The 27,129-nt window shown below is 35.2% G+C and overlaps 1 protein-coding gene across 2 annotated transcripts in view; it reads left to right on the top strand.

The window, feature by feature from the left end:
- Positions 1-27,129, top strand: part of TLK1 (tousled like kinase 1) — a 67,830-nt gene that overhangs the window by 25,641 nt on the left and 15,060 nt on the right. For both annotated transcript variants that reach the window (XM_014249560.2, XM_005519787.3), the window contains exons 2-12: positions 434-552; positions 2,850-2,921; positions 7,274-7,349; positions 9,882-9,928; positions 10,314-10,400; positions 11,481-11,570; positions 12,413-12,505; positions 13,800-13,910; positions 15,597-15,733; positions 17,017-17,205; positions 24,214-24,280. In XM_014249560.2, the coding sequence (XP_014105035.1) occupies positions 439-552; positions 2,850-2,921; positions 7,274-7,349; positions 9,882-9,928; positions 10,314-10,400; positions 11,481-11,570; positions 12,413-12,505; positions 13,800-13,910; positions 15,597-15,733; positions 17,017-17,205; positions 24,214-24,280 (1,083 nt within the window). In that variant the 5' untranslated portion in view covers positions 434-438. The remainder of the gene's footprint in view (positions 1-433; positions 553-2,849; positions 2,922-7,273; positions 7,350-9,881; positions 9,929-10,313; positions 10,401-11,480; positions 11,571-12,412; positions 12,506-13,799; positions 13,911-15,596; positions 15,734-17,016; positions 17,206-24,213; positions 24,281-27,129) is intronic.

The following is a 27,129-nucleotide window of genomic DNA, read 5'->3' as shown; positions in this document are numbered from 1 at the left end:
TCCTGCTTGTTTATCTTTGGCATTGATAGTCTTAACGTTTAAATAATACAGAAAACAAGAGCATTGCAGAATGCATTGCGGAATTGGGAGGTTTTTTGCTGGAAAATACTTCGTTCCTGTCAGCTAGTTTTTAATCTATAAATAATTGCCTGGTTGGCGTATTGCATACTGCAGACTCTGTGTCTCTTACATGCTTCTAACAAGTTCTAGTTTTCAACCAGAATTGACAAGGCTATTCTGATAACACAGAACTTGACACAAAATTTTTGTGATTCCTTGAGTGCTTTGGTTATTAGGTAACAGATGGTGAGTCATTGTCAAGTTAAGGGTACAAATCCTTCCTTTGCATAGGCCTGCTGTATATTTGGCTTGTTTGTGAAATATTCCACTGCAAATATTAGGAAATGTAATGAATGTATATATTTCTTTTTAGGAGCAATGGATGAACTTCATAGCCTGGACCCAAGGAGACAAGAATTGTTAGAGGCAAGATTCACAGGAGTAGTAAGTGGCAGCACTGGGAGTACTGGAAGTTGCAGTGTTGGAGCTAAAGTAAGTCCTAAGAGCATTCAGATCTGCCATCTTTGAAATACTAATTTATCTCACACCATCTCATTTTCATGTGTTTTCATTTTCATGTTTCACATTGTCAATGTGATTTACTTGTAAAAGAATTGGGTTGAAAGAGGCTCTCAGAAAAATCCTTGTTTGTCTGTTACTTTGCTCTGAGATGGGATTGTTTATCCTGAATCTTTCTGTGATGTGGACATTGAATTGTTCTTGAAAACACTGAAGAATGAGCTTATACAGGCTCTTTTGTGGTTTTGCTGTAGTGTACTTGTGATCAGAGATGGAAGGTTTTTCCCAGTGTTTAGGTGGAGTTGTCCCTGCTGCAGATGACCATCTACTTAGGGTTCCACTTGAAATAGACGTGGGGAGTCTGGTGTGACGTCTGTTTTTGAGGTTAAACCTTTTTGAAAATTAATACATATAGATAAATAAATAATTTCAACATTTCCAGACATGTATATCAATTTCTCTTACTTTCATTGTAGACTTCCTGTCCTTTAGTATCTAAGCCAGGATGCAACACTTGAGGAAGAACCTTATGAACACTCAATAATTACCTTCCGTATATTGTATATTTCTCTTCAGTTAATACATGCGCAAAATGATTTTGTCTTAGTTGCATATTCTGTTCAAGTTACTAGCTTCAGCTTCCAAGACTGATTTCTGCAATACTACTGCCTAGCCAGAAGTACTCCATTTTTGTATTTGTGCATTTGAATATTCTCCATCAAGTATAGTACTTGATAAACTGATATTATGATGGTATAATACTAATTTTTAAGGTGTGTTTCCCTCATGACTAAATTTGCAGTGTCCTTATGTTTTAAGTACTTCACACAAACATGTAGCTTCCTGTGATGTATTTTAGTTACCAGTGTAGATTACAGAACAAAGAACTTCATGATAGCAGACATTGATGAAATTTCTGAAGACGTGTCATGTATGGATGACTATTAACAAACTACACAGAATTGAAATTATTATATAGTGATCTTGCGTCATATCTTAATTTGCTTTGGAGAGTGACATGAAGGTAACTGTCACAAAGCTATAAAAAGGTGACCTACTTGTCCATTTAAACCAAGAAGTGAGTTAAATAGCCAGGGCAAGAAATGAGGTTGGATTGACACAGTGACGTTGATGCACTATTTAATTGCCTTCTCATTATGATTGCAAAATTGTATGTTTGCTATATCTTATTCTTAGAACTAGAAACACAGTAATTCTGGCCTGTCTTTGCTTATTTATTCCTTGGGTTATCTAGTACTGCTTACTCCCCTAATTTACTAACTTATTTTAATAGCTCAGGTAGTTGCTTATAAATCAAATTACTATTTATCCTTTTTTATTACTAGATCTGTAGTTCTGCCTTCATTTAGCTTTTACTTTTTGATACAGCTGTTTTGGTCCCTTGCTTTGTTGCAAATTTTGCCTCATAATCTGTCTACTGCTGCATGTGTAATACATTTTTTAAAGGCATTATTGGGTTTATTGGGGTTCCTCTTCTTTGAATTTTGGTTCCCTGTGAGTCAATGCTTACCATTTCCATAAATCAGTTGAAGTCTTTTTCTTGTTGTCTGTTGTTCAGTTGATTTCGGCTGTTAGCCAAATTACATTCCACTTTCACATTCTCAGTTTGTTCTTCCAAGTTATCCAGAAAAAGAAATTTAAAATAACTAATTTCCTTTTTCACTCTGCCATGGAAAAAATGTATTTCTTGTCCGTGAAATATTCCAAGATTTGTATCTCATCCAGTTTTTCCAAATGGATATCTAGGTGCTTTTTGAATACTATCAAATGCTTTGATAAATATTTGCAGAAGATGCTATTACCACTGTTTTCTTATAGATGCAGATCATCATCTAAGACACTGTCATTCTTACCTTCTAGTCCTGTGATTTGTTACACGATCTGTAAAAACACAATTACATCAGTTTTGGTTTATTTCTTTTATTTGTGACCATTCAGCATATCCATGCAGATAATGTGTAGAAGCTGATCTGGGCTGTGTTTGGGAAAAAATGCTTTTTAAAAATATAGTCCGTTGTCTTGGTGGGGGATGTTCAGACAAAAGCAATGGAAATTCAGAATTTACTATGCCTTGTCAAAATATCCGCCTGTCAAACTTCTTATCCCCCATTCGAGTCACAAATGCTCTACAGTTAATCAATTTTTCCATGAGAGCATGAGATGACTGTTACTTGTAACTGTGAGTAATAATAGTGGGCCATGTTTTATAATTACATGTATAATGTTGAGTATTTTATTTGTCTTGGTAGGCCTCAACAAATAACGAGAGTTCAAATCACAGCTTTGGAAGCTTGGGATCTTTAAGTGATAAAGAATCAGAGGTAAGTGTATGGGGCAGATTCATTATTACCTCAGAATTTTAATGCTAACAAGTAATATTTTTTAAATTCTACTTTGATGCCTTATTTTGTATAGAAGTTTTTAAAGTAAAATGCAGACTACTCAGATAGACAGAAAAGAGCATAAATTACTGAAAGGCACTATATCTTGGAAGAGGAACCGTGACTGGAGGAAGTCAGTTCATTTGGATTTTTGGTCATGAAACTAGCTGTTTCTGCTTCTCTGTTATCTAAGCAGTCATGGTCTGAGGATGCATACAGCTTTTGGAGCTGAAAATGCTTACATAGTTTGCTGTCTTTTGTTTCGTAAATAGGTGTTTCATCAGCACTGATAACTTTGACTGATCTTTGGATGAATCCTTGAAAATACTCTAGAAACTAGTTTACTATGTTCTCTTTTCAAGTACGGATTTATGCCAATGACAGACATCCTTAGTAGCCATCATCTTTATTTGTAAAAGCTGCAGTTGTCATTGTTTATTTTCTTTCCTAAATCCAGTTTGTAATCCAAAAAAAGGATTAATGCTTTTATTAGGTTTAAATGTGCAGAGCTCAGACTTCCTTGAGTAGAATATTTTCCTCTTAGTGATGAGCATTGTGATATAGTTGCATTAATACTACAGCTCTCAGAATTTACCTATTTTGGGGTTGGTGAATCCCTCTGACAGTTTTGCCTCTGTGTGTCACAGATTGTTTGGATAAGATTATACCGTTTGTAACCAAGAGTGGATTTCTAGCCTAGGCTAGACCCTGTGTGACAGTGTGTCATGCTGGAGAGATGGTTATTTGGAATGTGCTGTTAGTGGTATTTTCACATGTCAGAGCTTTCCTTTTGGGTCCTAATTTTTCATTTGCTCAGTTACTACAAGACACTTTTACTGGGCTGCCAGCAAGTGAATTTAATTGGTTCCCAAAGCTGATACCTTATAAATAAAAGTTCTGTATGTTGTTTTTCTTGTTGAAAAAAGCTCTGCTGTGTTTTTCTTCCCCTCACCTTTCCCAGCTGTATTATGCATCCAGCTGCATAGACTATTTTCTTAACCATAAGATTCTGTCTGCCTGTTGTTTTTATTCATGGCTTTTCCTAGAAATACTCTGGGTAGTGATGCAGTTCTGATGTAGGTGTGGGAATGGAAATGTGCTGCTGTAGCCTGAAGGTTATGATGCATTATTACAATTCCTTGACAGAAAAACATGTCTGTGAGTAGCTGAGTGATCTCAGAACACTGGCTATACCTGTAATAAGTCTGTGGTGTAGGAAAATGTTATTCTACAGTTCTATACATGAGATACAGAGACAAAGCTTTTCCAAGGCATGTGAGTTTGAAAGTCTCTGCACAGTGTTTTTAATCTCAAGCCATGCTTCTGGGTAAGGATAATATTTTGTCTTTGAAAATTCTAAGACTTGTATTCTAAAATAGAAACCGGCTTCTTTATCAAAAATGCACACATTTTTGCACCTGCACACAAATCCAGTGTGCTCCATTGCACAGTGAAAGATGAGTCTTAGTGACGCTGAGTAGTGACATACATTTTCTCGACTCTTTTTCAGAAGTTGTTACTTGTATTCACTTAAATTGTAATTGTAATAGCAAGTATGTTAATCAATTTTTACAGTTCTTAAAATTACATCTGGTTACTTACATGCTAAAGTACCATAAAAAGTAAGCTGTAGATCTTAGTATTGCAAACAGGTTGTGGGATTGTTTTGTTGTGTTGGTTTTTGTTTGTTTTAATAGAATGACCTTGAAGGTTTCATAGTACTAGTGATGGTAGTGTGGAAATAAGACTTGCTCACTGGGGAAGCAGTGCCATCATTTGATGTTGGAAGAGCACTGTTGTATTACAGGAGGGCCTGGAAGAAAAAAAAAAAGTATATATGCAAATCTCAGAATCATTCTAGCAAGACTGTCAATTTCTGATCAAACCCTGATGCGTTCATGTCATTACTCTATGCTTTCATCATGAAGTGGCACATTACATCTGTGAATGTGAAGGGAAAACTTAGGGGAAGCACAGTGAAATTGAGGGGTAAACTAGGATCAAGACCAAGATGTACGAGGCTTTGCTACTATGCCAAGCTGTGTGTGACTTCCATGTAACTTTAGAGTCTAGCATTGATTAACCTTTAAAGTATTTTATCTTGCTTATGAAGTAGTAAGATTTTAATCTAAATCTTCGCTATACGTAAATACTTCGGCAGCTACAGAAAGTAGCTTCAGTCTTCATTTATCAGGGAGATACTCCCCAGCCCTATTAGTCTTCAGTTTCTTGTAATTCATATGACTCCATTCATTAAGAAGGATTTTGGAGTACATTTTCCAGTGATTGATGTTTGCTGTACATTATCATGCGAATTTTGTGCTTAGAAAAGGGGAACATGACCTTGTTGAGTAACCTCATTAATAACCTCATTAGTGTGCTAGTACTTTCTAGTTTGGAAGGTTAAATTAAACACTGAAAGAAATCAGAAGAGCTTAAGGAAATAGACATTTATGAATTACTTGAATTTTAAAACTATAAACCTCTTTAAATGGCTGGTTTTTAAATACAAGCCATAGCAGCTGGAAACTAGTTTTGGTGTGGGAAATCTTACATATTTTGTCATTAATTAGCTTTTAAACTTCTTTTTTCTTTTTTTTTTTTCTTACTACATTAGAATGTAGCTGCAAAATTAAAAGTTGGAAAATAAGAATAACTTGAAAATGCTTGATTAATTAGTTTCAATTTAGTTTGTGGAAAGGTAACTTAATGTTACCTATTTACCTTGCAATAATTCCAAATTATTTAAGTAAAATTTCTAAACTATGCTTTCTGCTTTTAGAATCCATAGTTTTGAGGTAATTCCGTTTCCAGGAGTCTTTGTTGTATTCTTTGCTAATGTATGATAGCGCTATAAAAGATGCAGATGTCAGTTCAATGAGTTTATTATAAAATAAAATATATTTAATTTAAACTTATTTTATAGCCTGATAATACAACATTTACACTTGTAAAACCTACAGAGTTATCTTTATGAAGCTACACACAGAGTCAAAACACCAAAAATACATGGTATAGGTAAGGAAGACCTTTCTTGTCCTGCTGTTTCTTATAGACCAATAATTTTCTAGGCATCACAGGTAGCTTAAAGTGGTTCTTGCCAACATAAATACTGTTGGGTATTTGTAGTAAATTTATATTTCAGCATATCCACACGAAGATTTTGGAATTGAAACGTCCTTGAAATGATTTTACTGATGGTTGAAATTAGAATGTTGATATAATTTTCTGTGTTAAGAAAGTATACTTGGAGCACCAAATGACAGATACAATAAAATGATAAAATTATGGTATCATGAAATAGTGAAGCATCTTGTCTCAGATTTAGTCTGAGTCATTAAGGATCTTTGGTTTACTGGTAAAATAGTTCAGTTAATGTCTCCTATGCTTTCTCCAGTTACATGTGGGGCACCATGAAGAATACCCACACACACAGCTGCAATATGCTGAACAAGAGCAGCTTTTATTATTTAATTTGAATTGGGGAGACTAACTGGTTTGAATCCTCAGATCAAACAGGAGCAAATATAATTTAGAGATGCTTCTGATCACAGCCCTTTCTTGTTATTTGTTTCATACATGGTGATTGTAATTTCTAGGCAACTAGACAACTTTCCAGGTATGTTAACAGATCTGTATTTTTTCACTTGCTTTTCTTTTTTTTTCTTGAGATAAAAGTATATAGGGAGGATGACAATTTTTAAGTGTATAGATATTAACATTTTGAGTAATTTTTGCTCTCTACTTTTTCCTGTTTTACTTTCTTTTTAATTCTCAGCGGATTCTAGAAACCTATATGGTTTTTATTAGCCTGAAAATACCTTTTGCACTTATGAAAAAGTGTAACAATATTGGCTTCCTATTGAACTTTGTGTTTATGCTACAGCTGTATGTAGAAAACACCATCAAGAATCAGATGATTTCACTTAAGTATTAATCTTTAAATCACCCACACTAAAATAGAGATCTCGGGAAATTATAGGCATAAATGAAGCAAAAATGGGTGTCCGTAAACCTGGGAATGAATGAAAATGAGTAATTGCTTAACAATTAATATGTGAAATTGCCTTTTGGGAAATAATTTAAGAATTACTTCTCACTTTCTTAACTACCACTTCTAGCTTGTACCTGACTGACCAAAGATCATATTATCTAGTTTAACTATGATCTGAAATTAAATCCCTGCTGAATTGTGAAATCATGTTTTATGGATGAGGATTTAAATTTATTTCACAATAATACAGCAATAATACAAATAATGTATTCCATCATGTTATTTTGGTTGTCTGTAGACTCCAGAGAAGAAACAGTCAGAACCTTCTAGAGGAAGAAAAAGAAAAGCAGACACTCAGAGTGAAAGCAGCCAAGGTAAATTAAAATGTAAATTGACTACGTAGTGATTGCATGTAACAATTTTGACTGTTAGCCTTAAAAATTCTGTATTTTTGCTTATGTAAGATGGGTGTTATGTTTTGGATAGCAAATTAAGTATTCTTCTCACCCTCCCATTTGTAAGGGATGGGCAAGTAAAACATGAACTGGCCTGGCAATTACCCAAAAGAATCGTGAGCTACTGCGTGTGTAACTCACAGCTATGATACAACTTTGTAATCTTTTTAAGAATTATAGCAATTCTTCTCATGCAAAATACCTTGTGGTTTGTATTTCTTTTTACTAGGTAAGGGGGAAAAGGGGTTACTGATTACAATATCTGATGCTTGTTTTACAGGTATATATAAAAATTGAATTTTTTTCTTCCTTTTCTGTGGAAGATTGTTGTAGTCTAGAGGGGTAGGGAAATCATGATGAGACTGATTTCTAATTTAATATTTACAAAGTTTAGTTTTTGTCATTCCTCTCTTTAGTATGACTTTTGGGTGAGGACTGGTGGAAATTTTACGTCAAGACAAAAATTCATCAGAAGGGAAGTGGAAATAGTTTTGATAACATCTATATCAGCTTTATTTTTCATTCTAACAGAGCTAGAAAATATCACTTCAGATATAAAACAATGGGCTTCATATCTGGAAGTCTTCATGATGCAGCATGCTATTAGTAGAAGAATCATGTTGTTTGATTAAAATTAATTTTTTCCTAAGTGTTACTTCGTAGACACCTGCTTTGTTCAAAGAATCTGAATGAAATTTTCTCTTTTAATTGTTCTAGTAGCTTATCCTTCCTGTTACTAATGAGTGTTGAAATTAGAGATGATGGAACTTTTGGGGGACTTTTTAATATAGAAAACATTATTATAATGTCTTACAATCACTGTTTTACTGTCAGCAGCAGTAAAACTGAGTAGTCTGCACTACAATATTCTCAAGCAGCTGGCCTAAGAAACTGCAGCCTCCTGGAGTGGTACAGTACAGTTGAAGCAAAAACTCCTATTGTATTGGAAAAAAGAAACAAGAAATCAATCTCTTGTCTATTGCATACCCAGGATATTGACTTTGCAATATGTAAATTAATCCATAAATGTTGAAGAAAATGATTGTTTAGAGCACAGAAGTAACTGGAAAGTGGTATAAATCAGTGTAAATCTATTCATAATTGGCTGTGCCAAAATAATTTGACATATTTCTTCAGTGCAGTTCTGTAACATGACATCAAATAGGTTTTTCTATACTGAAAAGGAATGCAGCCTGTCTCATTTATCTGCATGAAAGCAAATTTGATAAAGTGATATATGAGAATTAAGCATGAGGACAGAAATCACTAGCAGAATTGCAGAGTAGGTAAAGAATTGGCTAGAGGGAAGTAGCAGCAATATATATGTACAGTGACTGGGTAACTACTGGAGAAGTTAGCTGGGTGCTGTTCTAGGTCTTGGAAATATTTTATCTAAATATTTCTGTTAAAAGTCTTGACACAAAAAGGGCTGGCAAATGTTTCTTGTTTTTTGTGTTACTTCTTAGTGACACAGCATTTTATGCAGCAGTGTCAGTACAGAGGTATATTGAACTAGAGAGAATTCATCAGGGCTGTAACAATAGAAAAGCTTGAAAATCTTTGCTAAGAAGGGGAAATTTAATTTATGGATCTATGGATAATGATCTCCTAATGTGCTGCAAAAATTTCTTTCTCTAAAGTAAAAGGCTTTGAACAATAGTTCATTTGCAAGATGTCTCTTAAGAGGTTGTTTGACTTCCACAGGAGAAAAACCCAGTCTTAAGATTTATTTGGTATCTTAGAGCCGAACAGAAGAAAACATTTGTGCATTCATTGGATAAGGTATAGGTGCAATCTCTGGAATGCCACATATTTGGGTCAGGTCCTCCTGTTGAAGAAATACAATTCCTGTTAGTTCTTCTGAAGTCTCAATCTGTTTAAGATACATTCTAATCTCATTCTCTGGTGTTTTATTTCCCTAGTTAACACTGTAAGTTACCCAATTTATAATAAGGTTAAGAGGACTGGAAATACTTTTCATTCTCTTTGCCCTCACTGTTACTGGCACCTAGGAGAATCCTTAGGTAGAATATTTGGGCATAATAACTCACCAGGAGTATATAATGTTAGTAGACTTGGTTAATTTGATACTTTGAGATAGTGTTTGAAAAGGGGAGGGACTTAGAGCTACAGGTTTGGTCTGTAGGCTGAGAGATGAGTTTCCTGTTATCTAGAAGAGGTCTAGGGTTTCTGTAAAGTCTATTCTAAACTGGTTTAGGAATTGAGGATGACTTAATATCTGATTTCTCAATGAATGGAATATGCAAATCACTTTGTCTTGGCAATCCCTTAATTACCTATGTAGGGACATCATGTATTACCACATCAAAGAAAACCAAGTGGTTAACAAGTGGTAAGATTCTGCTATAATTATTTTATACGTAAAAATGTAGAACATCTCCACAAGTAATTTATTTAACCAGTTCTAATATATTACTGTATTTATTGCAGGAAAAAATATTGGGGGACGTGGTCACAAGATAAGTGACTACTTTGAGGTAAGAATTTTGTAAAAATAGATGCTGGTTTTAAAATTTTCTTTTAAAATATCCTTTTAGCGTTTTTTTGGATGCTGCAACATACTTGGTTGTAATGGACAGGCCTCTTGAGAGGTTACTTCTTTTTTCTTTATGTTAGCTTCTAAGTATGAAACCTTGAAGTAGAGATGGCAGTCATCTCTTGATGGAGCCTGAACTAAAATACAAAACCCGTTATCTTTCTCATTGTTCTTTAAACAGCTGAAGGCTGCACTAATAAAAGTAATGCAATCTGATTTACAAATTCTGTGTACAGACGAGCTGAGGAATGTACTGTATACATTGAGTAGATGTATAATGTATTTTGAGAAGATTGACTAATTGGAGGTCTATATATGTTCTACAGTACCAAGGTGGAAACGGCTCGAGTCCAGTGCGAGGTGTACCTCCTGCAATCCGCTCTCCTCAGAATTCACATTCCGCTCCTTCTTCTGTAAGTCTGGGAACTTCATCACTGCTGGAGATAGTTTTATAGTCTAAAAATAGCAAAATTGAAAATAATCTCTATTCAAGGGGAGAGTTTTCAAAGGAATGAGTCCTGTGAAAGATTTTATTCTTCCAACAAGAAAAGGAAAAAATCAAATTAGGTATTAAAACTAAATTTTTCTATTAACACTGGATTATTTTTTCCTTACACTTTTTTAAAATACAAAGTACTTATGTAAAGTGTTGAATAAATGTTAAAATGTAATGGCATCTATTCATAGGCCTCACACAGAAGAGGAAAGGTTTTTTGTTACTTATAAGGAAACTTGGATGCCTAGCTGGGAACTTCAAAAACTCAGTTTGCGATAAATCATAATTTTTTTCAATAATTGATCCCTAATCTGCCTTTAAAATTCTCTTTGTTGGTCATGCTAATTAATTTTTTTCCTTCTCATAAGCACAATTTCAGTGCTCAGCATACCAACATATTGTTCTAAATGGCCAGACAAATTTTGCCAGTTACAGAAAAGATTTGTTTTCTCTGATAGCAGACCTCAGCTTTTATTCCATGTGCTTTCAATTTCAGGCATCCTCTTGGTCTTGCCAACAATATGGAGTGTAATACAGATTTTGGAATTTGGCTTCAAAAAGGTCTCATTCACACAGACTAGGTTCATTAACAGGATTTGTGTTCTGATCTGCATTAGCTTCCCCTCTCTGGTTCTCCCATGAGAACTAAACACTCCAAAAATAACTCACATTATTCTTGATTTGTGAAAGCTTAGAATCAGAAAAATAAGTCTTTGTAAGACTGACATCACCTTATGTCAGTCTTGTATTCTCTTAAATCTTTCAGTCTGTTTCCCAAAAGTGACAATCTTAGTTTTCTCAGAGAATATATTGCATCCTTCCTGAACTGCAAGTGATATGTAATGCCATACTGATAGCTCTCAATGCAGTGCTCCAAGTAGTAGCTTGTGTAAAGATACCTTGTTTCTCTGTTCTTTGAGATGTTCCTGCCATGAGTTGTACCAAGGCTATGCTCATTACAGTTGTATCTAAGATATTTTGCTTTCATGCCTTTCAGGTTCGACAGAATAGTCCTTCTCCTACTTCATTAGCTTTTGGGGACCACCCTCTCACACAACCAAAGCAGTTATCTATTAAAATTACTCAGGTAACTTTTTCAGTAGATCACATTAGAATGCAAGGAAAAAGTAGTTATGTTTATTTCTTTGTCTTTTAACTTATTTTAAACGCTTAAAGACTTTGAAAAGCTTTGCTTTTTAAAATTGCCAAAGCAGTTTTCTGTTAAGTCCAGCAGCTCATAATTTAAATATCTCTGGTGAGTTTTATATTCTGCACTTGCTCAGCTCCCAGTGTTGCACTTCATGGATATACATAGATGACCATGTCATCTATGTATATGGTAGGTTTTTGCTCAAGAATTTAGCTGTTGTGTGATTTTAGAATTAGAGGCTGCTTTTTCAGGCAGCATTTGAATTGACAGCTGCCATTGTCATACTGTATTTAAAATCCAACATTGAAGAGGAGAAATGAGATGGATGAGATGGCAACCAAAATGATCAACACACAATTCTGATGGGACTTCTAAAAGCTGAAATCAACTGTTTTGTTCTCTCTGCCTTTTCTGACATGATCTGTCTTTCACATTAGTCAGAAAAAGGTTGCTTCACCTGTTGACCAATACAGAGAAATTAATTAGTTGACATTTACATTCTTTCCCTTTTTGTGTTTTTATGAACAGTAACTTCTCAGTTGGTGATGAAATCTTTTAATAGTGTTAATGGTTTGTCCCAGCTGTTCACAGTTGTCCTCATGAAAAGGGAAAGTGATTTTGAATAAGAACTTTTCATGACACTTTGAAACACCTGAAAATAAGATTTACTGTCTTGTTGTTGAATGTTTTAAAGTAGTTTATTTCTCTGCCTAACAAGCATAAGAATAATGCTGTAGTTGTAAAAGGAAAGGATAAATATTTCAAAATGTTCTTTTTAGACTGATCTCACAATGCTGAAATTAGCTGCACTAGAAAGTAATAAAAATCAAGACTTGGAAAAGAAAGAAGGTCGTATAGATGACTTACTCAGGGTAAGTGTTGGACATGGGGTAAAGGTATTTATTCAGAACAGTAGACTGAATACAAGGACAATGTTTTTAGATTTTTTAAAAATTTACTTAAATAAAAGGGTATAATAAGTTTTTAATTTTTGTAATTTTAAAAAAAAATCTAAGAAGTCTATAAAATGAAATGTATAATGAAATGTTCTTCAGCTTCTGTGGTACAACTTGTTAATGATTCAGTATGTTTATAGACTTCAGAAGGTTTAAAGAAAACTGATGCTGTTTGCAGGCAGCTGATTCATTCCTTAAATTCATATTATAATTCACCTAATGGGTGGTTTTGGATTTTTTTTTTTTGGTTCTAATTGTGAGTAGCCATTATCTGTGGAACTACTATCTGGCATTTTTAGAATGAAGACAGAATCTGTGACAGAAATAATTACAGGCAATGAATAACCGCTTTCAGTAAGAAAACTCTGCTATACTGTGCTAAGACCTGTTTTCAGAAAAAAAAATCTTTAGGCTTATGCTCTTGAAGGAAGAACTGGAGAGGAGATATACAGAAATATGAAACAAACCTGTATTCACAAGTTGTAGTCTGTTTAGTGTTTATATGTGTACATACATACGTACAATGCATAAAAATATTAACCCATGCAATCATGTACTATGAAATTGTATATGTAGATTGTTTTAACACATGTTCAACAGTATGGGATAGACAACCCTAAACTATTTTTTTAAAATTTTAATCAAAACTCTATTGTTGTGGGATTTTTAAGGCAGTAAGTTAAATATAAGTGGAACACAGGGAATTTGTTAAACTTCCTACTCAGATCATTGAAACTTTTATCATTGTGAAATTTTTGCTTTTTTTTAAATTGAAGATGTTAGGATTCACATGACTTCAGAAATCATATAAAGATCTGAATTTATATAATTCGTACTTATAGATATAATCTGAATTTATATAGAAATCATATATAAAGATGCTACAATTTAAACTTCCAGTTTGAATGTAAGTGGAGCCCTCAGTGGAGAGCTGAACGTGAAATTGGTACAGAGCTTTTATATAGTCTCATTATGCTGAATGCTCTGTAATACAGAATGCAGGAAAATGTAAAGGAAATAAAAAGAAGCAAGGCATCCTTCCATAGATACTGATAGATCAGTGAAATGAAATTTTTATTTAGATAAATAGATGTGTTTATGGATGTATGTTTCTTAATTTAGTTAAAGTAGATACATTCATTTTCTGTGACAGCTGATTTAAAAAACAGTGTTTCAATACATCTCTTAATATTTTGTATATATTTATTAGGCTAATTGTGATCTTAGAAGACAAATAGATGAACAACAAAAACTACTTGAAAAATACAAAGAAAGGTTAAACAAATGTATTTCAATGAGCAAGAAGCTTCTAATTGAAAAGGTAAGTTTACCGCTCTTAAAATCTTAGTGATAAAAGCTGAGAGATTGCAGTAAAACTCCATTATGCTTCCTTCATTTTCACTTCAGCTTTTTCCCATTAGTCACTTGAGATTGAAACTTCATATCTGTGGTCTCTATCTGGCAGTGTTTTTATGAACCTGAATAAGCTAAATAAAATGTTTAGCCTTTTTCAGATTGTGGAAAATGTACCTGTTTTAATTTAAGGATTTACCCATCATAAGTAATTCAAAATAGCAAAGTATCAAAATTATGAGTTCAGTATATGGCATATTTTCTGGACAAATTGTGAGATCATAGTGGATAAAAGAATTTTTGAACATAATCTATTGTGAAGAGGAGATGGATAATATTTCTGTGAGACACTTAAGTGGCTAAGGTAATTTTTGATGGAAAATAACATGCCATGTTTGCTCAGAATTGATGGAAAAAAGGAAATGAAGATGGCTGCCTTCATACACTATTAATGAATTATTTTTTTGAAATTTCACACCAATTATATTTAAACTAGTAGCAATTTATTACAAGACAAGGATACCCTGTTTTTCTCCCTCTTCTTTAAAATAGTCTCATAAAAAAAAAAAATCTTAAAAAAGTTCATAGCAAATCATGTTATTAGAAATGAAGGTACAAAAAAGTTTAAGATAAACGGCCCCAGTGCCTTTCCTAGTGCTAGCTGCTGGATCCTGCTGTCATACACAATGGCACAAAGCAAGCCATTGGAGGATTCAGGAGAGTTTTCGCACTAGTATGTTATAAATAAATTATTGCAGGTCTTTTTAAATTCCATCATGAGGAGAATGCAGGGAGAAGATGCATTAGATCTATTGGGCATGATAGTAAGTGCATACCTTCAGACCGAGAATACCACAAGTGATGTTTCCTGTGGAAGGCCCTTCTTCAATCTAGAAGTCTGTTTGTAAAAAGATCCTTAATTCTGACAACTTCTCACTTTTTTTGTTGTGTGTGTATGTGACTTTTGAGCCACAGACATTTCTTATGAAGCAAGCCTTTGTAACAATTAAAGAGGTTTCCTTGCATTAGGTGTTCATAGTGCTCTTTCTTTGAGGGAGACCAGGCAGACTCCGTCACATCACAAGGATGTTTGTGGTAGCACTGCTGATTCTAAGAAGGGCACCTGCTTCTGGCACTGCAAGTGGGCATCTGATTGCAGTTAAGCCTACCCAGAGTGCATTGTCACTGAGGTTCCTGCTCCAAGTCACCTTGGTACAAGCAGTAACACAGATGATTTGTCAAGGAAGTTTCCAGGCTAGGTATAGGAAGTGCTTTCTTTATGGTATCTCAGTCGGTTGTAGTAGACATGTACAGATAGAATCGTAATTACATCCTCTATGATGCTGATACTCTAAATAAAATGGTTTTTTAATGATGAAGAGCAGCAAGCTTTATAGGAGAACTGAGCCAAACTTAGGGGGGTTTTTTGGTGCATAAATTGTCCTCTAGTACTGGTTCTGGCAACTGCAGATGCTTGAGTTCTGTAGAAATTAGAATAAATTGAGTAAATACTACAACATATTTTTGTTTACTCTCCTCTTATCCCTGCCTTAATAGGCTGTTGGAGGGAAAAAAACAAACCATGAGTTGTTTTATTGACTTTTTGAACACTTCAGTGTTATTAAATATGAAATTTTTTTTGTTTTTTTCTTAGAGCACACAGGAGAAGCTGGCAAGCAGAGAGAAGAGCATGCAAGACAGATTACGCCTGGGGCATTTTACAACAGTTCGTCATGGTGCTTCATTTACTGAACAGTGGACAGATGGCTTTGCATTTCAAAATCTTGTGAAGTTAGTCAATGCTATGTTCTTAAAATTCTCACTAATTGTTACTTCCCTCTAGTGGACTTTGCTATTACTAATGTTCTAGGATTGAAGCAGCTTTTCATACGTTGTATTTTGCTTTGCCTTTTGAAGACTGAGAATATGGAACTCCATTAATCAGCTGAGGGAATGCTGAGGTTGTGTGTCTTTAGAGAACAGTTTAGTTTCACTTTGTTTTAATTATCTTTAGAAAAACATTAATGTAGTAAATAAGCAGCACATAGTTACTCAAATCAGCTCTCAGAACTTTAAAGGTAAATCAGTGTTTTTTCAGGAAGCTAACCATGTATCACTGATGGTCATTGGGACAGATGAGGTCTGTGAACTTCTCACTGGCTATATAGATGCTACCTGCACATCCTCATGGCAGCAGCTTTTCCTAGCATCCTGCTCCATAGTGCTGTGAAGCCTGAATCTGGCAGCCTCAGATAGGGTCTAGTACAAGAGGATGGGGGAGAGAAACCACCTGGAAAAGAGCTGCCATAGCAGGTGTTTCCCAGAGGGGCAAAGGGCTCTGCAGGACTCTCAGAGATGATGGTAAAATAATTCTGCAGTGCTTCCAAAGGAGTTCTTTGGTAATGAGCCTGATTTATTGGAGATACAGATAGATATATAGATAGAAGAATACATATATTTTAAAAAGTAATTCACCAAGATTTCAGCTTTTGAACGGCAATATTTAGTCTTAGCATTATGGGATTGCTTGGGACACTGTTTTTCTTAACAGTCTTAAAAACAGTCTGTACAAGGTGTGTTTTGCATAAAAGCTGTAATCGTTTGCCATACAACCAAACTGATGATTTATTTGGGAATGGCCAGATCAAATTCAGTATTTGGCCTATAAAAATCAGGTACTCTCTATTGATGCTATCAGGGGATGTTTTTTTGGTATAAAATAAGGTATCCACCAGCTCAGATCAATTTTTTTTTTCTTTTTCTAGTGCAGAAGTCATGCATAACATTTTCAAAAACAAAACAAAAAAAACCAAAAACCCCCACAAAACCCCAAAACATCAACAAAAACAAACAATCCCCCTGTAGCCACCATATATTTAAAAAGTAAGTTGTGCCATAACCTTAGCAAAATTTTTCCACTTCATGAAGAACACTGGTGTTCGTTCTCCTAGGAAACATTTTCACATGTACAGTAAGTTTTTTAAGATTTCTAAATGCCTTATCAGTTAAAAAGACAGTTCTTGAAAAAATGCAAATTGACGAAACTTTAATAAAGCTTTTTTTGGGGTTTACAGGCAGCAAGAGTGGGTGAATCAACAAAGGGAAGACATTGAAAGGCAAAGAAAGCTCCTGGCCAAGCGAAAGCCTCCAACTACAAATAATTCTCAGGCACCATCTGCCAATTCTGAACCCAAGCAGAGGAAAAATAAAGCTGTGAATGGGGCAGAAAACGATCCCTTTGTTAGACCCAATTTACCACAGCTGTAAGTTTAACATTTCAATCAGTCTTTTACATAAATTCTCAGATATTGTCTCTGTGTGTTCTATTCAAATAACAGCATAAAAAGACACTCGGTATATTCAGCAGCTATATTCTCACAGAGGACTTGCTGATGTTAGGGAAATTTGCACCACTGTCTATGAAGTTGTTGTACAACTGCACTGTCTGTGAAGTTGTGGACAATTTGGTTTTGGTAAAGTCACCAGAGAAGGGCCCATTCTGGGGATAGACAATGTTCCTTATGTTATCCTGATCTAGAAGTATCCTTATCCTGACTTCTCCGTCTTGCAATGTCATTGATACCGACTGAACTTTTCTTTATCCACATTGGTTTAAGAGCTTCTCTTCTAGTTGGAGATTTTTTTTTCCATATAACAGTATTTATTTAAAAAAAAAAACAACTTTTTTCAGCCTTTAGTATTTGAAGACATGTCTTAAAACAAATGGAAATATCTTTCCCCCTTTTTTGAATTCTTCATCCTGTGACCAAGTGTCAGAAGTCACTGATCCCATTTCACATATTGACTGTTATAATTTTTTGTCATTGAAACATAAAAATTGAAAGTTATTAAAGAACACTTTTTTCCTAGGGTCTTCTTTTTTTCCTGCAGACAAGGTATAATTCAAGGCACACAAAGATGTGTTTTTGACATTTAATTTGAATATTTTATGAAATTGCTGCTTCAAGATACTAGTTACTGCCCTTTTTGCTAAGAGGCTACAGCTGATAGAGTATCTGTTCCTAGTTTATTTTTAAGTAAAAAGTTAATAATTAGGCTTAAAAAGAGTAGCAAATTGATCTGTGTTACTTTGCAGAGTAAGCTGTGTTGAGCATGGTCCCCTGTCACCTCTCACATGTGGTGGCAGTAATTTATACCTCTGGGGGTGGAGGGTATATAAATTGCTCTGCTTAGTTCTGCTAAATAAATACATTTGGACCATCCCCTTGAAGACAGCTGCATGTTTTTTGCATAATGCATCATTCTTAAAATTCACGTTGTGACGTTGTTTTACCGTGACAAAAATATCATGAAAATACAGTAGTAAGGCTGGCAATGTAAAGCAAATCTTGCTTTGCGTTACTTGGGTTTTGGTAGAGAGCTGAAGAGTCATTACTCATTGTGACTCTTCAGTAATGCTTAGTGCCTGTGTTTCTTCTTAGGCCATAATTAATACTTCAGAATAGTACAGTAAATATTGCTGTTGTGTTAAAAATAATACTGCTGTGTGTTTGCATGTAATCCCTCCTGTTATTAAAAGTAACATTTAAGTAACGGAAAATACGTGAAAATTCACAGAAATTTTTATTTGCTGACTCTGGCTGGTTATACTCCCATGATCTTATTGCTGAGATTTGAGAGATGATAAAATATAAATTGGGGAAGAAATACAAACAACACGTTCTAATTTTTAAGTAGAACAAGATAAATTCCTGGTAATAAACGTGGGAAGATTTTCTGGCGTTACATGGTGTTAAATAATGTCCAATTTACTAAAGACTGCAAAGTTTCTTTTCATCTGGCTTAACCAGTTATAAGTTAAATGACACATGAAAATGCTTGCTTGTTATGGAATCGCCAGGAGAACAATCAGAATTGTCGTTTTGTATCTAATGCTAGCAAAAATGTAAGCAGTTACTGAATCAAAACTGTGTTGCATTAAAGTATAGTAGTTCAATCATTGTATAATCTAGATACGAGATTACTTGCCTGTATTATAAACTTATAAATTTCGTTTCAGATCTTTGAGGAGATCTGTAATGCATCCTGAGATCACACAATCATTTAGCCACATTATGTTCTTAGGCCTTTACTTGAAAGGGGGTTTTTATATTTAGGATTTGTTATAACTTTGTATTGTAGTATTATGTGTTGACTCCTTTCTGCTTCTCAGTACAGAATTAATTATTTTGTGTATCTTGGTAAAACGTTAATTATGCACTTCCATTTTAGAGTAAATTTGTCATGTACTCTATGGGATTCTCTCCTATTACATTGCTTATCACTGTTTCTGCATTACTTCAACAGTAATGATCTTAATTAGTATAGTCAAATGGAAAAGGTTCTATTTATGTGAGGCATGAGGAAATGCAGAGCTGCTTGAGATTAATGAACTAAACCAGTAGTGAATTAGTACAACATACATGCAAGTGATTAAGCAGATTAATTTTAAACATATAAATTTAATTGTTGGAATTGTTGCCAACAGGTGTCTTTACACTGCATTGTTTGCTTTAAAAAATATCTCCAGCTTCTGGTATTGACAAAACAAAATGTTCTATAGCTTTGTAACAATCAGGAGTATTGAAGCTTTTGCTGCAAACAGGTGTCAACTACGTTGAAACAGACTGAAGGTGTTGCCTGAGGCATTCTTAATAAGAGCATTGTTTTAGTTTAGCTGAATATACTGCGGTCTCTGATAGGAATGTAAAAGCAGAATTTTGCTCTGAAGTTATTGGTATAATAGTGGCCAGCTTGCCAGTGTCTTGTGAGTGAATGGTGACTTGGTGCTTCAAGTAACATGGAACACATGAGTCTAAACACTGTCCTGGTTTTCCATCATTCTTCCCCTTTTTGTTGCCTAAGCCAAAATTAAAAGTAGTTTCAACTTTGAGAGTTCTGTTTTCTACTGAGCAAAGTAATTTTATTTATCATCTTATGTGAAAAGAATAAATTTAAATGTATTTAAAGAAAAAAATACTTATTTGAAGTAGAGGTTGCCACCTTAGCCCCAGAAAAAAAATCTGTTTGAAAACTCTCTTCCACATTCTTTGGAGACGTGAGAGGATTCTGTAAGATTATAATGCAAGTCCCCACTTTTTGAAAGCAGCTCTTATTTCACAAGACAATTGCTTCTAGGAACAATGTTTTACTTGGTTTAGATGGTGGAATCCTTCCTCTGCAGCTTCAGCCATTTCAGTTGTATTCACTTCCCTGTTGCCTCTTCAAGTGTTCCCAGTTCCTCCATGGCAGCCTGTATGCATTGTCCCAGCATGCAGTTTGGACTAGGAGAGCAGAGAGAGCTGGCAGGGTTTGTTACTGTGGCTGAACAAATGCATCATTTAGCAGGAGCATTCTGTTCTGTATGGAACAAATAAAAATATTTTCAGGAACTTTTTCAGGCTGAAGTGCCAACAATGTGTCTGGGCTCTACTGGACAAGTAAAGACAGCTCCTTTCCTGAGGCAGTCTGTTTCTAAGGCAAACATGGAAACAATGGGTGAAAAGACATCATGGAAGGTTTTTTCTTGGTTGAAATTTGTTCATCCTTGTAGAAATTTGGGGAACTGGGGTGAGAATAAGCTTGGACCAAAAGAGAAAAACTTCAGAAACTGTAGCCAGAAAACTTGTATTGGATGTGTATATGGCTGTTTGGGAGCATGGCTGCATTCTGCTCTGCCTATGTATCCAGCACGATTTTCCAGCAGGGCAGAGGTAGGAAGAGAGATGCTTGTAAATGTACCAAGCTTGATCATGGTGAAAACCAAGGAACACATGGCTAGTTTGGGTTTTTTGTCTTGTCTGTACAGACCAGTTAAAAAATTTTTGATTGTAGAAGGTTTTGTCTGCACTTGTGAGGAGGAAGTGAAAAGAAGACTGGTTATGTCTGCACATGTATATTGTATCAAAACCTTTGAAATTTGGTGGTGAAAACATAAGCCTCTGAAAGGCCTATGCTTTCTAATTTAATTAAAAAAAAGAAAAAAAAAGAAAAAAGGAAGTTTTAATTGGTGATGATCAAGCCTTTCAGACCAGGAAAGCCATCAGCTTTCTTCCAGCGTCAAGTAATAGTGGCACATCATGACCCTATATGTCACAGGAAAAATTATGCAACATACACAGACTATGTCCTGTACATTTTGGGGAATTTCAGGAATTTATTGCATGTGTTGCAGAGTTTATTTGGCTGCAGACAGTTAAAATACAGCATTTATTTAATAGTAATTTTTTGCAGAAAAGATCATGGTCAGGACCAGACTGTTGCCACATTAATTCATGCAACCTGTTCCCAGCTGCCCTTCCCCAGTGCTCCTCAGATTAGCCCCAGGCCTGACTATCCAGCCTAAGATGGCAGCAGCCTTGTTTCTGGTTGACGTCCCTATCCTGTGCTCCTCAACCTTTCTCCCTCCACATGTGGTGAGGCCTGTGTGTGTCTCAGGGGATAGAGGAGCAACCCTTTGTGCAGGAAACTATGGTATCTTGTAGGTGCCTTGGATGGTGCTCTGAGCAACCAGATCTAGTAGGTGACATCCCTGCCCATGACAGGAGGGTTGGAGCTAGATGATGTTTAAGGTCTCTTCCAACCCAGACAAACAAAAGTTTTGCTTCTCAGAAGTAAATGAGCAAAATCCAAAGTGACTATATCTGTGTACAGCTCTGAGTTTTATATGCCTTTCTCTGCAATGTGGTGGTCAGTAATGACAGTTTTAGATTGCTGTGAAACATGCTGTGCTTCTAATAGAGTTAGATTTGTAAGGAAATAGAAAAATGGAAAACAATCATTTATTGGGTTACAGCATAGAAACATGGAAAGAGTGACTTTGAATCTTAATGTTTTCAATATGATGTCCAAGCTGTGCTCTGTGCTCAAGAGGGCTGTTTCAGGATTTTTTGAAAGGTGATACTTGATAGAGCTGTCTAGGCACTTTGCACCTCTGTGTGGACACCTCAGATTTTATAAAAAGGGCCAGATTATCCATATTATGTTAGTTTTTAAGGGGATCTTTGTTTTTAGGACTCTCAGTGTTCACTAAAAGTTCTGGTAGGTCATGTCATAAACTTCATATTTTGAGTGTGTTTTACTGGTGGTTCAGCTTTGCAAAGCCACCTTAAATACTCACTCTTCTTCCTGACAAAGACAAACTTTACTAGAAATGCAGAACCTGTAATTTATACTGTAGACAAGAATCTACAAATTAATTTGACATTGAATTGACAATATTCACCCTTGTAAACGTTGGCATTGGTCTTTTTTAACTGAGATCTTAATCCACAGAGTAGGTTTCTGTTTTAATAGAAGTAAGTCATCTAGTGGTTTGGATTTCTTTGATCGTGCTAGTAGATGTTTTACAGCAGGAATTGGATCATTTGTTTCTTGCTTTTGCTTGGACTGTACAAAGTCCAAGTGCATTGCCAGCTTTCCTAGCTATGGAAACAGCCCCTTTCACATTTGCTTTAATGCCTCTTCTTTTAAGATGTAGTACACATTGTCTAAACCTAGAGAAGATTCTGCTAGGAAAAGATACAAATGTTAAGTCCCAAAATCTGGTAGTAAGAGACCTTTTGCCTTTCTTGGAGAGGAAAATTTCCTCCCTCCATTGCCTTCAGAATGTTGAGGGATATCTCTTGACTGTGATACAAGACTGCTCTGAATTGCAGTAAGAAAAAAAGATGCAAGGTAGCTTTGTATGACATACCTTAAAAGAAATGATTGCTTGCCTCTCAGATTCTGACAGGATGTGATGGTGGGTGCTTTTGTCGCCTGAGTGTTTTCTGTATGTTACAGACCCGGCAGGCTGATGAAATAACTACGGTCTTGTGCAATTTCTTGAAAATTTAGATTGTGTAGTCAAAAAAAACCCCAGTAATTTCACTGAGATTTGAATCCATTGGTTGAATGGATCCGTTTTCTGTCCTGGTCAAACCAGAAAATGGGCAGCAAAATTCCATATTTATAACAGGAATGGAAAGATCTCCATGAAAAGTTCAGAACTGCCAGATTTTGTCTGAAAAAAAACCCCTTTTTTTTCCTTTAGTTTAATTTAATCTAATTTAATTTTTTTATTTTTTTGAGATGCACTAAAAATGCAGGTGTTGGAATTCTGAAGACTGTGGTGAACTTGAAGTTTAAAAGGGAGGAAGAAGTCATATAGTCTATTAGATTTCTGAAAATTTTGTTGAAGTAGGTTGGCATATGCTGTAAGAAAATCTGAATTAGTGTCCCTCATCTCTGGGAAAACTACTGGTGATTCTCAAGACATTGTAGTCCTCAAACTTGCAATATAAACAGCATGTATAGCCTTCTAACCTGCCTTGGGTAATGATCTTCCCAGCTGATAGTTGAACCCACAGAAATATGGACTTTGTGAGAACATTTTATACTGTGAGTTTTAGCTTTATATAATGCAGGAAGTATTAGGTCTAGGCAAAACAATAAGAAGTGTAATTTTAATTTCTTTCATAGAGATTTGTGTATACCCTTTCAAGGAGGCCATACCTCTTTCTTCTTCCCCATCCCCTGTTTCTCTTCCTCATATGTGCATGGTTTTTTAATCTGAAGCATAAGTCTCTTGGGTTTATTTTTTGTGTGGTTTGTCTTTTTTGTTTATCAGATGGATACTGCATGCAGTCAGTTCACAAGTTTCTTAGTTACTAATCTGTGCAAACAGTCCAGAATATCTGCATGATAACTGACTTTGTCTGAGCAAGTCTATAGACAGTGAGGGACCACTGAATTATTTTCTCAGCAATCAGAAATTGCTGAGAAAAGGAAGATGCAAAGAGAGAACAAGCAAGAGAGTCACATGTGAGTTGAAAGCTGAATTTGTGGTTTCATGCAAAATGTAGTGCTAATGAACTGGAGATGTATGGCTCTGCACTACTGTCTGTTAAATCACAGCTCAGAAATCCAGTGTTACCATTCTTGTCTAGTTTCTGAATGCGTTTGAGTTGAGAACCAAGCAGTGGATTAGCATCGGATAAAATCTGGGATGGTGACATGATTCAAGATGCACACAGGTAATTAACAGGCTGTCTGGAAGAATTGAAATGGTTCCGTGGGAGAGACAGTTAATATTGCACAATACCAAATATAGGCATTCTGTAAGTATGTTTTGACCCTGAAATGACAAATCAAAGATGTTCAGATGGTTCAAAAATGTACTTCTCGTGGCAGTAAATAAGATACTGGATATAGTGTAGTTTTTAAGTAAAAATGCTGTTGTTTTGTTTGCCACCATATAAAAGCTATAATTACACTGTTTCATTTTTCAGTTTGACTCTTGCAGAGTACCATGAACAGGAGGAAATTTTCAAGCTTCGATTAGGACATCTCAAAAAGGTATGTTTTTTTAATCATGATCAAACTCATAAAAATTATTGCTTTCAAAATGAAGAGACAGGTTGTTGAGAGCTGTGTGATTAAAAAACCTAATACTAAAATTGCTGTACTCCTTTATGCCTAATAGTGGCCTTCCTTTTGTTTCTGCATGTGCAACTTTTCATAAATACTGGGATTACAGGGGAGCAATAATGAGTCCATCCAGTGTAACACTGTACTGGTTCCTTAAATCCTTCTAAGAGTGCTAACAGTGATGATGCCACCCATCCTGCTCTTCCCCTTCCACTTTCTGAGCTCTCGTTTCAGAGCTCAGTGAGCCAGCCAAGTTTAATGTATGGGCTTTTTATTTTTGTTTTTTGGCCTTTAAAAAGGTCCAGTTGACAAGCACTGTACTTCTGAATTAATATAACGTTTTCATCAGCTGCACTATTCACTTCAGTTTTACCAGTTCGTGTATTACCTATCACAAGAGTATATACCTTTTCTTCTTTCATGGAAAATCTGCCCTCTTACATGTCTTAAATTATTTTTGCACTCAGATATTTTATTCTAGTCTTTGACTTTTGAAAAAACTTTTTCTTGAACCCCATCATTCTAATAAATCTGTGTATAATTATTATATGAAGAAACTATGGCTCATTCAAGCAAAGATTTTGAGGAATAACCTGTAAAATGGAATGGCAGTTGATGCAGACAGAAATATGTCAATAAGAGTGAAAGAAAAGAACATACATGTGCTGACTAGTACATATAGTACTAGTAGTTCCTGAGTTGAGTCAAAACAGGTTGTAGTGTTTTTCCCCTTGAAATGTTGCAAGAGTCTGTTTCAGGCCTGTTCTCTTCAAATGTACAAGCCACCTATTATAAATTCTACTGTAATAAGCTGAACTGGGCCCCCTGAGAAAGCTGCAGCTGTTTCTAAAGAATATGACAGGAAAGTACTTGAATCTGTAGTAGGAAATCTGCATATAATTTGCTGGCACTAGTGAAGTAGACTGCCCACATTGTTCTTCATTGTTAATGGTTTAGAAGCTCCAGCTTCACATGAAATTTGGTTGGGAAATTCTGTAGGTTTTTTTTCCATGCTTTAACTTCATGGAAGTCTAATGGGAATTTCAAATGATAGATGAAATAAACTGTTGAAGGGTTATTTAATACTGGAATTTTGGTTTCACCTTGAGCATCATTGCTGGAGTACTTCATAAAAGGTGGAAATTCCTTGACTAAATGCTGGGGGGAAACAAATGTTATTTTTAGCAAATCACACTTGAGTATATCTGAAGAAAATAATAAAAATGCATTCTTACATTGTCATTAACTAAGAAAACAAATTTTGTTACCTTCATCTTACATGGCTGTATATCCTCCCTGTGCTTCTTTGCTATTTACATTTTTTTCCTCCTCAGTCATTCAGCATATGCTGTTTTGCTGACTGCTCCTCTTCCTTTTCACTCTTGAGATGCTTTCCTGGTGCTCTTATTTTTGGTGCCCTGTACATGCTGCCACCACCAGTTTTCTTTTCCTACTGCTACCCAGGAAATTCTTTTCCAGCTAGTTGCTTTGGTCCTGGAGAGAGGCTCTTGTTTTCTCACTTCCTTTTATATAGCAGTGACCTGAGGCAGCTAAGCTGGTTCATTCTTGCTTAAAGGTATTCACAGCCTGAGTGTCCTAAATAACAGCTGGAAACAATGCAACCATACAGTTCTCTTTGGACTAACATTGGCCTATGAACCACATTTTGAGAGCCACTGAATTGCATAATATATGAACAAAAAGGTCCAAAAGAGGCATAACTGATGGATTTTTTTTTTTTTTTGTTAGCCTTTGGGAAGAACATAGACAATTGTGTGTATAAGTGTGTGGCCTTTTGTGAGGGGAGAAGGACTAAAATTCTTTATAAAGGAGTACCGAATTATGAGGAACTGCCTGTCATTTCAGGGTGTTTAACAGAGAACTGCAGGGATGCGTCTAAATATAGAAAAAAAGAGTTTATATAAACAGGAAAAAACCCAACTTGTATTTTAGGAAAAATAAATGGTCCACCCAGATCTGCTGTCAGATTAGTGCTACTTAGTCCAGGTTTTAAATTACTAGCAATTTGATTTTCGTGTCCTCCATGGAGGTTAATCTCATGTCTTGTTTTATGATGAGAAGTTTTTTCTATTGCTTATGGGGATGGTTTCAGGATATTTACTGAAATAATCTAGTCCAGACTCCTCAATTCATTGAATATGTGGACATTTAATCCAAGTTTTAGATCACACAAATAGAGTTGCTTCTTTAGGATATGGGTTTATGAAAATACTATATCATTTTGACATTTTCTCTCTACCGTGCTGACTTGTGCTTCCATCCCCTTGTGCCATGGTTTGTTGTCCTGTTGCTTTTACCAGCACCACCAGGTTGTACAGTCAGAGAATAAATTGGATTGGAGAACTAATCTAGCTTCTTTCAAAAAACAAATATGTATTTATTTTTCTTTGTGATGCTAGTTTGTTTTTTTCTTCTGTTTGTTTTGTTGGTTTTTTTCCTCTTAAAGAAAAGATTGATTAGTATTCCAGTTTGATATACCATGTGGCTGTGCAAAAGGCTGTGCCAAAATAACAAGAGGTGATGATGGGTGCTGCTACTAAAAAAATATGTATCAGATGCCAGGCTTCTTTCCTTTTCAGCTAAAATGATTCCATAATTATGAGCTTTCTGATATGGACTAATTTTGTCTTCTCTTTCTCCAAATTTTCAAAGTTCTAGAGGCACTAACTCTGAAATCAATATATCCCTGTCTACAATATCTTTCAATTAGTATGTTTCTCAGTTTGAGTGTAGATACCTAGGTTTCCACAAATCAG

This window comes from Pseudopodoces humilis, chromosome 8 (genome assembly GCF_049639895.1).
Source record: "Pseudopodoces humilis isolate 2021_Gansu_Grassland_sample_001 chromosome 8, ASM4963989v1, whole genome shotgun sequence".
In the NCBI taxonomy this organism is placed as follows: Eukaryota; Metazoa; Chordata; class Aves; order Passeriformes; family Paridae; genus Pseudopodoces; species Pseudopodoces humilis.
This window is presented reverse-complemented; position numbering and strand designations above follow the sequence as displayed.